The 13,949-nt window shown below is 35.1% G+C and overlaps 1 protein-coding gene across 1 annotated transcript; it reads left to right on the top strand.

Moving 5' to 3' along the window:
* Nucleotides 1-1,489: 1,489 nt before the first annotated feature.
* LOC8277898 (putative receptor protein kinase ZmPK1) lies at nucleotides 1,490-4,168 on the top strand. Its single transcript, XM_015723592.3, has one exon. The coding sequence runs from the start codon at nucleotides 1,560-1,562 to the stop codon at nucleotides 3,981-3,983; it is 2,424 nt and encodes an 807-aa protein (XP_015579078.2). The 5' UTR covers nucleotides 1,490-1,559; the 3' UTR covers nucleotides 3,984-4,168.
* Nucleotides 4,169-13,949: the final 9,781 nt, after the last annotated feature.

Here is a 13,949-nt window from a genome sequence, read left to right as displayed (position 1 = left end):
ATATTAATATTTATTTATTAAAATAATTTATAACAACAAATAAAAAGAAACTTCAGTGGGCCAAAAGATGAAATTTTGATAAAAATAATAAAAAAAAAAGAAAGAGAGGCGGCTATGAGTTTTTTTTAACACGCGGCTAGAGTTTTTCTAACACAATATGTTTAATTTAAAAAGAAATTAATTACTATTTATAAAACCAAAATGACACTGTTCGAGTGCTTCACTGGGTGCTTCTTGAGCGCGTCGAGTCTATAAGCCATTTAGACCTGTCACCTCATCAATAGAACAAACTTGCAAAGGGTAAGACAGATTTGAAATCAAACATAAAATAAATAGACCTTTTAAAAGTCAGAATAATTTTTTTTTTTTTTAAATAAGTATAAAGTTTTTAATAGGGGAGTGAGTTCATTAGGCCTAAAATATGGTATCATATTTGACGAAGGATTGTGAGCAGACATTTATTCAGCGTATATTGCGTTCATAAAATATTTAATGTGATTTATTTGGATTTTGATGTGATTGTGTGATGCAAAGGAATATATATAAAAATAAAGTCTAATTTAACTATGATTCAATTCAATTATTTTTTTAAAATTTATAGACATTTTAATTTTAATTTTTATATATTTAGTTTAAATTAATTTTATTTTTTATAGAAATAAAAAATAAATTAAAATCTCTAAAAAGATAGTAAATAAAATAAAAATAAAAATATTATTTTTATATCAAATTAAATTATTTAAATTAATAATAAAATAAAATACAACTATTTATTAATATTTCTATTTTTTAATAATAAGAATGAAAGAAAAAACTAATATAGTAATGGTGTCAATAGCGATAAAAACAGTAAAAATAAATAATTTTGATAGAAATAATAGTAATAAAAATTATTTATTGTTTAATTATATTAACTGCATTATAATTATATAATATGATATTTTTAAATATTATTATAAATTCTTTTAATTATATTTTATTTAAAAAAAAAGTGATTCATTTTTTTTATTTTCTTTAAATAGAATTAATTTAAATTAAAAAGTATATAGAAATTTAGAAAAAGAATAAGCTGAGTTCGAGTGACATTGGAGTTGCCAAATTTAACTTCATTCCATTATATAAAGCCAGAAGATATTCTTTTTAATACACTCAAAATTAGACATATGTTCTTTAATGTGATAAGATAAATATGAGTTTCAGTAGGTTCTAGATTTCTCGGAACAATATTAATAATATGCCCAAAATTATTGGTAACTCAATTCAGACATTGACATCAGTTGACGTTGACAACAACTTATGTATACAATATTCTTTCTTCATTTGTTCCTTTTTCATTGAGTCTTTACTGGTAAGAACTCATTACATAAATAATTAATATGATAATTAATTAGCTATTTTATTTGTCTCTTACCCGAAGTTGATAATCTGCCCTTGCCAAAGGTCAATTATCCATTCCATATATATATATGTATTCAAGTGCCATTTGCAAGGCTTCTCATCAATTGTCCTACAAATTAACTCTTCCTTCTTCATCTTAACCTTCGTGAAGTTCCACAAACATGGCTACTTCTTTGTCTACTTCTCTTATCTTGATTGTTTTCTCTCTGATTATATCAAATTTATTTTCATATTCTTCTTCTTCAACACTCAAGGGTCCATTAAATGAAGGATCATCACTGTCTGCGGAGAACCCAGATCGTGTTTTGATTTCACCTAGCGGAATTTTTTCTGCAGGCTTTTACCCAGTTGGTGATAATGCTTATTCCTTCGCCATATGGTTTAATGAACCTTCTTGCTTTAACAGTTGCACAGTAGTTTGGATGGCGAACCGTGATACGCCTGTTAATGGAAGAGGCTCCAAGCTATCTCTACATAAAACCAGTAACCTTGTCTTGACTGATGCTGGGGTTTCCGTTACCATTTGGGAAACCAACACTTTCTCCGTCTCTTCGTCATCTTTATATCTTTATGATACTGGAAATCTTGCACTTATTACCATAAAAGAGCGTGTCATTCTATGGCAGAGCTTTGATTTACCTACTGATACTCTTCTCCCACTCCAATTATTCACCAGAGACTCGCTTCTTGTTTCTTCAAGAAGTTCGACAAACTACTCCTCTGGTTTCTACAAGTTATCTTTCGATGTAAGTAACATTCTCCGTCTTGTTTATGATGGTTTCGACGTTTCAAGTTCTTTCTGGCCAGACCCTTGGCTTCTGGACCGAGAAGCGGGCAGATCCTCCTACAACAGTAGTAGAATAGCTATGTTAGATTCATTTGGTAAGTTTACTTCATCAGACAATTTCACTTTCTTAGCTGTTGATTATGGAAACCTACTTCAACGGAGATTGACTCTTGATTTTGATGGTAATCTACGACTATATAGCCGAGCAAATGAGAGTAGCACTTGGGAAATCTCATGGCAAATCATTTCTCAACCGTGCAAGATACATGGAGTTTGCGGGCCTAATAGTATTTGTAGCTATAATCCTGGCTTTGGCAGGAAATGTTCCTGCCTTCCTGGATATAAAATGAAGAATCTTGCCGATTGGACTTTAGGCTGCGAAACTGAAGATAAGGTTTCTTGTGACATGAATGAGGCTACTTTCCTTCAATTTTCTCACGTTGAAATGTATGGCTATGACTTTGGCTACTTTCTGAATTATACATTGGATATGTGTGAGGATGTATGCTTACGTAGATGTGACTGCAGAGGGTTTATATTAAAATATGTCTTTCAGAACCATCCTGAAAATGTTCCTTATTGTTTCCCCAAGACGCAAATGTTGAATGGTTATGATTCGCCAAGTTTCCGAGGAGATCTATATTTGAAAGTGCCAAAAACAAGTCATTCAGATAACTCGTCAATTAAACAACTGAGTTTAGATTGTCCTGATGGAGCTGTAAAACAGCTTGAAAGAAGGTACGATAAATCTGATGGAAGTTTGTTACAGAAGTTCTTGTTTGCGTTTGCTAGTATAATTGGGATTATTGAGATTCTTGCTACGATATTTGTTCGGTTCCTCTTGATTAGAAGCAAGGAAAAGAGTGACCAAGATTACATTCTTGCTGGCACCGGTTTCAAAAGATTCAGTTACTCTGAGCTGAAGAAAGCCACCAGAGATTTCAGTGAAGAAATAGGCAGAGGAGCTGCTGGAACTGTCTATAAAGGGGTATTGGATGATCAGCGAGTTGCAGCCATCAAACGACTAAATGATGCTAGCCAAGGAGAAACTGAATTTCTAGCAGAAGTGAGCACTGTTGGGAAGATTAATCATATGAACTTGATAGAGATGTATGGTTACTGTGCAGAGGGAAAGCATAGGCTTTTAGTATACGAGTATATGGAGCATGGATCCTTGGCTGAAAATCTCTCTTCCAAAGAACTGGATTGGAGAAAAAGATTAGAAATTGCAGTTGGAACAGCTAAAGGCCTAGCTTATTTACATGAAGAATGCTTGGAGTGGGTCCTGCACTGTGATGTAAAGCCAGAAAACATACTCTTGGACGATGATTACCGACCGAAAGTTTCAGATTTCGGCCTCTCTCGGTTGCTGAGCAGAGCTGATCCGAGAAACTCATTCTCAAGAATAAGAGGAACACGAGGTTACATAGCACCTGAGTGGATATTTAACATGCCCATCACCTCCAAAGTAGATGTTTATAGCTATGGAATGGTAGCTTTAGAAATGGTGACTGGCAAGAGCCCATCATTAATGGGTGGTCAGGATAGTGAGACTGGTGAGGAACTGAAGCATAAAAGGTTGGTGGAATGGGTGAATGAGAAGAGAAATGGGGCGTCTACAAAATCTTGGGTTAAAGAGATTGTTGATCCAATTATGGGAGCGGATTATGATGCAGAGAAAATGGAGAATCTGATTGGAGTGGCACTGAAATGTGTTGCAGAAGGAAAAGACAGTAGACCTACCATGAGCCAAGTGGTTAAGATGATTCTACAGGATGAATATGATCATTGGCAGTAAATGCCTCAATTGGTGATTTCCATGCATGTGGTATTGTAATGTAAAAGCAACATGATCTAGTCAAGCAAATACATGATCATGCTTTCTTTGATATAAATATATAATATGTCTATGAACTTTTGCTGGCAGGTGTTTTTGTGCATATATATATATGCATATAAATAAACAAATCATTTATTTCTATTCTTATTCTTTTGTTTGTGTAATTGTTACTAATGACTGATTACCATAAGAATCTAATCTTTGAAAGGATGTCAAATTTGATAGAAACAAAGGCAATGCACCACTGAGACCATTGTTGCTGATAGAAAGCTCTTCAAGATGTTTTAGTTGGCATATGCCTGAAACTATTCATTCATTAAAAATAAAATGTTATTAACTTTATCCAACAATAATAATATTGATTAGTAATTAACAGTAATAATAAAGAGATCTTAAGAGAGAGGAGGAGGCTCTCCAACTTACCTCCTTCGAGAAGTGTGCTTCTTCCTTCTATGGTCATATCATCTTAGATAAAGGGCACTTACGCTTTTGGGACATCTTCCATCTGGAAATCAGGAAATAGATATCAATAAGAGATTCTTTTTCGCTTATTTAAACTTAATTTCCACTTTTCTTATTAACTTTAACATAATCAAATTAAAAAATTACAAAACTGTTCTATAATAGGTAACCTCTTGAGCCCATAAATCTGTCAATATGTTTTCCACTCGAGTCCAATATCGATAGGTTGCTCAAAGCATCCAATTCGAAGCATAAAGATTCAACACCAATTACATCATTTGTGGAATTTAAGAAGAATCTATGTAGAATCAGTGATGAATTTTAATGTTACAAGAATTCTGAATTCATTACAACTTAAGATGAAATTATATACATGCTGAGATTCTGAGTTTCTTTCTAACGGACACTTCTAAGTTTTTGGAGAAAAAGTGGAAGTGACCTTTCTTACTTTGCAGGAAATGATGCTCCATTTTTTCCTTGGTCAGTGATGAAAGGTCTGCACAAGCAACCTAGCTTGTGCAGCCTCTGAGACCAAAAAGGTGCAGCTACTTTCTATTTTCTTCAACACTCCCCCTCAAGGTGGGTTCGAATAAGTTTATCGAGCCCATCTTGCTAAGAATCGAGTGATGATTCTGATTGTCAAGGGATTTTGTGAATATGTCTGCCAACTGATCTTGACTCTTAATATAAGGTGTTTCAATTTCTCCTTCGATGTGCTTAGTTCGCTCGTGAAATACTGGGTTGGACGCTATGTGACGGCCAGCTTGGTTATCGCAATGCATTTTCATAGGTTCTTTGCTTTCAATCTTTATATCCTTGATAACTTGTTTGATCCAAATGAGTTCACTAGTTGTGGATGCCATTGCACGATATGCAGCTTCAGCACTTAATCTAGCAACCACACTTTGTTTTTTGCTTTTCCATGTCACCAAGTTTCGTCCGACAAAGACACAGAAACCAATGGTTGACTTCCTGTTACAACTTCCAGCCCAATCTGCATCAGAAAAACCAACTATGTTAGTGGAATTGTTTTTCTTCATCCAAATTCCTTGTCCGGGTGTTCCCTTGAGGTATCTAAGGAGGTCTATGGCTTCGAGGTGGCTGGAGCGAGGAGCATGCATGAACTGACTTACCATACTAACCGCAAATGAAATGTCAGGTCTAGTGACAGTCAAATAAATTAGTTTTCCTACCAGGCGCTGATAATGCCCTACGTTGGTTAAGGGTTTTCCATCTTCAAGATTGAGTTTGACTTTGGTTTCCATTGGAGTGATGGCCGGTTTAGCTCCTATTTTTCCTGTTTCCTTTAACAGGTCAAGGGTATATTTCCTTTGAGATAGGAATAATCCCTTGTCAGATTTCGCCATTTCTATACTAAGGAAATAAGAAAGTTGGCCTAGGTCTTTGATATCAAATTTCTTTTTTAGGCTCTATTTGACCTCTTCTATCCCCTGATCATCGTTCCCTATTATTATGATATCATCAACGTATACTAAAATAATAATAGTATGTTTAACGAATATCGATGAATCCAATTCACATTTATTAAAAAGAATGCTTAATAGAAAATGGTTGTGTTTGGCGTACCATGCTCTCGGGGATTGTTTCAGGCCATAGATTGCCTTTTTAGTTTACATACCAGGAAAGTGTCTGAGATTGACTTATGTCCAGGAGGTAGCTTCATGTAAACTTCCTCTTCTAAGTTTCCTTGTAAGAAGGCATTCTTGACATCCATTTGGAACATATTCCAACCTTGATTGATTGCTATTGAGAGAAGGATTCTGACCGTATTCATTTTGGCTACAGGAGCAAACGTCTCTTGATAGTTAACTCCATAAGTTTGCATGAAACCTCGGGCTACAAGTCTTGCCTTGTATCTTTTAACGGTTCCATTACTATTGAACTTGATTTTGTATATCCACTTGCATCCCACTGGTTTTTTATTTAGTGGAAGAGGAACAATACTCTATGTCTCATTCCTTTCTAGAGCAAGAAGTTCTTCTTCCATAGCTTTACACCAAGTGGGGTCAGTATTGGCTTCATAGAAGTTTGTGGGTTCAACGAGGTTGGAAATCTGACATAAATAGTTGCGGTATTGATCAGATAAGACATTATAGGAAATAAAATTCTTAATTAGATATGTTACTGTATGAGACACATAGTCTCTAAATTTCACAGGAGGTCTAGTTTGTCTAGTAGATCTTCGCAAGGCAATTGCTTCTTCTGTTACTTCTTGAGATTGAGCTTCTGGAGTAGGATTGTCTCCCCTTGAAGGAATTAGCCTGGAGACGAGAGGGGACTCCCCTTGAAGCTGACAATCCTGGTCCGAGCTACTAAGAGGGAAATCAGAGTTAAGCGGAAATAAAGAGGGGGGAGGACCATTGGTAAAGTCAGTACTAGTGGGAGTGGTGTAATAGGGATCATTCTCGACAAAACTAACATCGTAGGAGACATAGGTTTTATGGGTTACTTGATCATAACATTTGTACCCTTTTTGGGTGGAGGAGTATCCTAGAAAGAGGCTTTTGATAGAGCTTCTGTCTAGTTTATGCTGGCGCTTTATATGGACATAGCAGACACATCTAAAGACTCGAAGATGTCCTAATTCTATTTTACGGCCTTTGAGAACTTCCAGAGGACTCATGTGCTTTAAGGTGACAGTAGGTAACCGATTGATAAGATAGGTGGCAGTTAAGAGAGCATCCGATCAAAAAAAGGAAGGGACATTATTTTGAAAAAGAAGAGTGCGAGTGACATTGAGAAGATGTCGATTTTTGCGTTCAGAAACACCATTTTGCTTTGGGGTGTTAACACATGTGGTTTGATGCAAAATCCCATGTTGTTTAAAGAAAATAAAAAAATTTTGGTTTACGTACTCCATACCATTATCGGAGCGAAAAAATTTTAAATTTGCATTATACTGATTTTTGATAAAATTAAAAAATTCTTGGAATCGAGAAAAAACTTCATTTTTTTCTTTTAATAAATAGATCCAGGTAGTGCGAAAGTAATCATCAATGAAAATGACAAAATATCTAAAATGATTATAGGCAGTAACGGGAGCAGGTCCCCAAACATCAGAATGAATTAAATCAAAAGGTTTTTCTGACATACTTAAAGATAAGGAAAAAGGCAATCGTGTGTGTTTGGAGAATTTACACACATCACAATTACTAGAGTTTAAATTGTAACAAAATAATTTATTTAGGACGGAGTCGGAGGGATGCCCAAATCTCCGATGCATGAGCATGCCAGGGGAGGGAATGGTTGACATAAGGCATTTCGTGGGAGGACTGTGAAGATAGTAGAGGCCATTTTCTAGGTATCCTTTACCAATCGTCTTCCCGGAATTTTGATCCTGAAAGGAGACTGAAGATGGTGAGAAAATGACATTGCGGTTCAAATTTCGAGTAATCTTACTAACAGATAAAAGATTATAATTAAATTCAGGCAGAAATAAAATATCATTAATGTTGCAATTAAATAAATTTGTGGTGCTATGGCCATGAATTTTGATCTTGTTCCGGTTTGCAACGGTCACATGATGGAAATCCTTGGTGGAATGAATTTTTTCAATTTTGCATGATCCCAAGTCATATGATCAGTAGCACCAGAGTCAATAATCCATGCATTTTGATAAGATTTAGCATTATTAAACGAATTATTTTAAACCGAACCTGACCCGTCGGGTTGAACCGATCCGAATCCATGGGGTTGCCGAATCAAAACTTGGAGTTGAGCCAAAATCTCGGTCGTTTGGGCCTCGACCGGGCGGGCTGGGAGGCTATTTGGTGCCAAAGTCCGCTGGGCAGATGGGCTGGCTGGCCCAATGAGAGGTCCGACCATGAAGACTGTGGGTCAAGAGGTCGGGTCGGGTTGCTAGATTAGGTCGGGTCGCTAGGTTGCAGTCGGATTCAGTCCGGGTTGGGGCGGAACGAGTCGGGTCAGATTGGTAAAACCCTAGAAACTCGGGATGCATTTCGGGTTGGGGCGTCATATATTTTTCGGCATATGACGCCCCCATTCCCAAATGCACACCCTTTCTAGAGTTTTCCTCCCTTCTCATCCTGCTCCCCCTGCTTCTCCTCTCGCCTCCCTTCGAGCTTCCAGCCCCCTCCCACCTTCTCGATGGCCTAAGCTGCGGATGAAGGTGCCAGCAGCCATCATGGTGATGGCCCTGCTTTTTGCAGTGGTCACATCGCACGATGGCGCTCGGCCCTCCTCTCTGTCGGGCTTGGTCTCGATGGGTAAGGTAGGAATGGTTGTTTGTGCTTTCTGATGACCCATTCATAATGTTCCTTCTGGTTTCTTCATGTTGAATAGTCGCTATCACAGCGTCTATTGAAGGCAGCCGAGAGGCAAGAAGGATCTGAGAACGCAAGCCTTCGTAGCTTGAATCCAAGCCTCCGAGGTAGGTATAAATCAAGTCTTGTTCTGCTCTTCTTTGGAGTTCTTCTAGATCATTAGACGAAGGAAGGTAATTTTGTAACTCTTCTCATCTAGTTAATATCTCTATTGCATATTCTGAGGGATTCTTAGTTCCCTGAGTGATTTGAGAAAATTCCTGCTTCAATCTGAAAATGTGTGCAAAATTATTTTGATGCCCGTAGAGGCCTTTTAGTTTTTCCCAGATTGCCTTTGATGACTCCATAAGAATACACAGTCGGGAAATCTGGCTTTCCATGGTATTAGTGATCATAGACATGACCAGATGGTCAGCTGTCTGCCACTCTTCCATTCCGGAGCCTCTGGATTTACAGGTTTGGGTTTTTGTTTATTTCCAGTAATGAAACCTAATTTTTTTCTACCGCTGAGGGCAATGGAAATAGATTTTGACCACTAAAAATAATTTTGACTGCCTCGTAGGACAATGTTTGTGATTTTTGTGGTTTCTAAGTGAGCCATTTTTTAGGCTTGATTTTTTGTGTTGATGGGGTAGATGATGACTGGTTTTAAACTAGTTTTGATACCATGTAAAATTTTATAGAACAGTGATGAATTTTAATGTTACAAGAATTCTGAGTTCATTGCAACTTAAGATGGAATTATATACATGCTGAGATTCTGAGTTTCTTTCTAACGGACACTTCTGAATTTTTGGGGAAGAGGTAGAAGTGACCTTTCCTGCAAACTCCCTTTTTCCCTTGGTCAGTGATGAAAGGTCTGCACAAGCAACCTAGCTTGTGCAACCTCTGAGACCAGAAAGGTGCAGCTACTTTCTGTTTTCTTCAACAATCTATTTAAATAAAATAATGTCAGATAGAACACTTCATTACTGACTTCATAAAATGAAAAAACAGCGAGAAGCCACATCTAACCTTTCAAGCTTAATGCTCCAGTTAGTTGGTTGTAGCTTATATCTAGATTTCGGAGAGATGCAAGTCCACTAAGTGATGATAGAATATTGTTTTTCAAGCGGTTGCCAGGCAGGCCGAGGATCTTCAAGTTGCGTAGCTTCAAAACTTCTTCACCGCTTATGTAAAAAACATATATATATATATATATATATATATATTCAACTTATTGCAAAATAAAGTGGTAAGTAGATTAATTTATCAATTCATACCATAAACCCTTTGATCTTACTATCACTTATTTGCGGGGTAAATTGCCCAGCTAGTACCAATCATTTAGACCATATTTTAAATTGATACCAGCATTTTAATTTGAATATAATTAGTACTCAAATTATATAAAAGTATATCAATTTATGATAGCTCTTCAATTTCCGGCTAACTGATGCTGATTTAGCAATCTGATGAGGTATATTCTGTTTGATTCTCCACCTCAGCATGTGTCATCTCATAAAAGTCAATCCAATCAGTCAGCGAGTCCTACTTTTTAACTTTCCATAAATTAAAACCAAATTTCCCCAATTTGAATCCTAAATTTGACACTATAAAAAACTCTAACCCCAATTGACCCTTGTATCGCCTCTCTTTGTCTTACTCATCTAGTAAAATACCCAAACAACTCGAAGAAGACTCCTATTATCCCTCTGTAAGCAATGGATAATTTACCCCTTTCTGCAACTTTTGCAATTTCTGAAACTTCTGAAGTCTTGTTAGGATATTCAATTATCCCCAGTCATTAGTACCAGCTGGGCAATTTACCCATTTTTTGTAACTTTTGAATTCTTGTTAGGTTATTCAATGTTGGACCCTTGAGTAACGTTAGTATATAATATGAATAATAGTATAATTTTAATTTTTTTACATAAAAAAATGAAATAATTTTGAGTTGCAAGAGAGCAATTCTCTCATGCTCCAAACAACCATCACACTGATAAGATAAACAGAACAACTTCCTTATGTTGTTTATTCTGTTATAAACACTTCTCATTAGTTTTATCTATACTTATCTCCTTATCATGTATTCTATATAAAAGTGTACTTCATAACATAATACAACTGAGTTTTACTTTATTCCTTCATGGTATTAGAGCCTTGAGTGGTTTCACAATCCAGCTTCACCATGTCCACCTCTAACACCAAAATAGTTATAACACCAGTAGACAATTCCCAATCAACTCTACAATCTCTTCCTAATGTTGTGCATCAATAACCCACCCGCCTGAACACCACCAACTACCTTCTCTAGCGTGAGCAACTGATGCCCGTTCTATATAGTTATTACTTAGCGATAGATATAGATGGCATCAGCCAACCTCCTCCTCAAACTCTTTAAGATAATCAACCAAACCCGACATACAAACTGTGGTTTCAATGAGACCAGCTTATTCTTAGTTGGATAATTGGATCAATGTCCGAGAGCTTCATCTTGCAAATTGTAGGTGCTGCTAAAGCTCGAGCAGTTTGGACTCGTTTTGAATCAACATATGCATTTGGATCAAAACAACAGATTCATAGCATTAAAACGAGTCTCTACCACCTAAAAAAAGACACAAGCGATCAATTTCACAATATATCTAATGAGCTAAAAGCATGTCGGATCAAGTTCAGGCCCTTAGTAGCCCCATCTCCGAGAAGACCCGATTCATGTTGTCACCAAAGAGTTAGGGACAACTTATCATCCATTTATTCGATTTCTTGAAAATAAATCAATCGAGCTTTCCTTTTGATGATCTCTATGGGTTATTGCTCAATGAGGAAATTAACTTGGCTAATGAAACCAAAAATATTATTCCACCAACAATATTAGAATACATGATGATGCAATATATGTTTTCTTAAGATATTATATTGAAGAAACTTGATGCAAAGATTGATCAAGTTGTATAAACCAATCAAGTAGAAATCCACAATCTAGAGTTCCAAGTGGGGCAATTAGTTGCAAGTGAGGCAATTAACTAAAAAGATTATTGAAAGGGAGCAAGAAAAACTACCTAGTAATATTGAGGTGAATCCGAAGAGAGAGTCATGACCATTACTTTGAGAAATGGAAGGAAATTACGTAAACTTAATGTTGTAGAGGAGAAAGCAGTAGTTGTAAGGAAAGCTGATCATTTCAAGTGAAGAAAAAGAGTAAGAAAAAATAAGTAAAGAAAAGAAAAAGAAGGAATATGCTTCTTTTTGATAAAATCTTATATTCCACCAATTCATACCGCAAATACTTAAAAGAAGAATAATGAGAATAACTTTTAAAAGTTTATTGACATCTTTAAGAAAATTTAGATTAATATTTTTTTATTGAAGCTCTTGCTCAAATGCCATATTATGCCAAGTTCTTTAAGGAAATTGTTCCAAGAAGAACAAGTTAAATGAATACATTACAGTTTCATTGACTGAAGAATGCAGTGCAATCCTACAAAAGAAGATGCCTCATAAGTTGAAAGATCTATGGAGTTTTTCTATTTCTTGTTCTATTGGTGATATTAGTATTAAAAATTGCTTATGCAATTTAGGTGCTAGTATTAATTTGATTTCTTTACCACTTGAAAATGAACTTGGTATAACTGAAATGAAACCAATCATTATTTCATTACAGCTTGTTAATAGATTTGTTAAATATCCTATAGGGATAGTTGAAGATTTGTTAGTGAAAGTGGAAAAGTTTTATTTACCTACTAATTTTCTTATTCTAAATATGGAAGATGTAGACGTGTCTATCATATTGAATAAACTATTTTTTGCCACAAGAGGAGTAATATGCAATGGACAAGTTGATATCTAGGATAGAGATTGAAAAAGAAAAAAGCGTTAAAGAAACCCTACATAAATGATACTTGTTTTGCAATTGATGTGATTAATTCTTTAGTTGAAACAATTTTTGTAAATAAATCACATGAAAAACCATTTGAGGCATGTCTAGCATTGCACTTGAATGAGAGAGATGATAATAAGAAAATTGTTGGGTATGCTTTAAGGTTAAATGAGGAGGGTGTTAGAACTAAGAAGCATAATTTGAAATTAGAGAATCATGGTCAAGGAAAACCTAAACTGGATCACTCAATCAAAACAACACCTAAACTTGAATTTAACAACTCTGATCTCATCTTAGAGGAAGAAAAAGAAAAAGAGATAGAAAATGAAAGCTAGTTCTTAGGACTTTCAAAAACTTGTTAGCAATGTGTGGAGGAAGAAGTTAAAGGAGTCATCTTGAATAAAGGAAAAGCTAGGTCAAAAGTTAAGCTATGGACTATAAACAAGCGCTTTTCGGAAAGCAATCTAATTTTTTGTTATAGTTATTTTAGAACTCTTTACTTAGATTGGTTATTTAAGTTCATGTATTTTAAATATGTTTTGCTATTTAATCTTTTTGTTAAGTGTTGATTATTAGCAGTTATATCTACTATTCTCCTATCACCATTTGAGTGGAACGTGCGATCCAAATATGATGAAAACAAGCAATTGAGGAATGGAAATTACATAAGGAGTACTACCTCATATTTACTTTTATTTTTCTTTTCTTTCTTCTTTTATTTTTCACATTGAGGATAATGTTTCAATTAAATACGGGGAAGAAGGATTTTAAAGCTTTTATTTATTATTTTCTTAATTTCTTTTATTTTATTTTTAGGTGTCAATTACTCAGATAACTTAATTTCTTGGTTGATCCATGATTATATTGTTGTCATCAATTAAAAATTAAGATCTATTAGTATGATTAATCCATGATTGTGTAGCATGTAATTTGGATTTTTAATTTAATTCATGATATCTTAGCATTGTTAACATAGATAATTGATGATATTACAAGTTATTATTCTTTTATGCCATTTAGAAATTTTTGGGCTTTTTCTTTCTTTATGTTGTAAAATAAAATAAAAAAGTTGATTATGTTGGAAAATTATGCTCCGTTGTTGTTTAGCTATTGAGAAACTGAGGGTCTTCATCACAAATATTGATCTTCGCGTCAAAAGATAATTGATCAATATGAGTAAGTAAAGCTTCCTAAGGTTCTTATATATTGAATAATCAGGTGCTTTCACCACAAGTGTTAGTATTCGCGTAAAAAAGCTATATATATCTCAAGGAAAAATAGATAGTTATCATCCAAGTA

Source organism: Ricinus communis, chromosome 3 (genome assembly GCF_019578655.1).
Source record: "Ricinus communis isolate WT05 ecotype wild-type chromosome 3, ASM1957865v1, whole genome shotgun sequence".
Taxonomy (NCBI): domain Eukaryota; kingdom Viridiplantae; phylum Streptophyta; class Magnoliopsida; order Malpighiales; family Euphorbiaceae; genus Ricinus; species Ricinus communis.
Note: the sequence above shows the minus strand (reverse complement) of the source record. Positions and strands in the feature narration are given on the sequence as shown.

Coding starts and splice junctions, on each gene's coding strand:
- LOC8277898 (XM_015723592.3), top strand. CDS start 1,560: ATGGCTACTTCTTTGTCTACTTCTCTTATCTTGATTGTTTTCTCTCTG.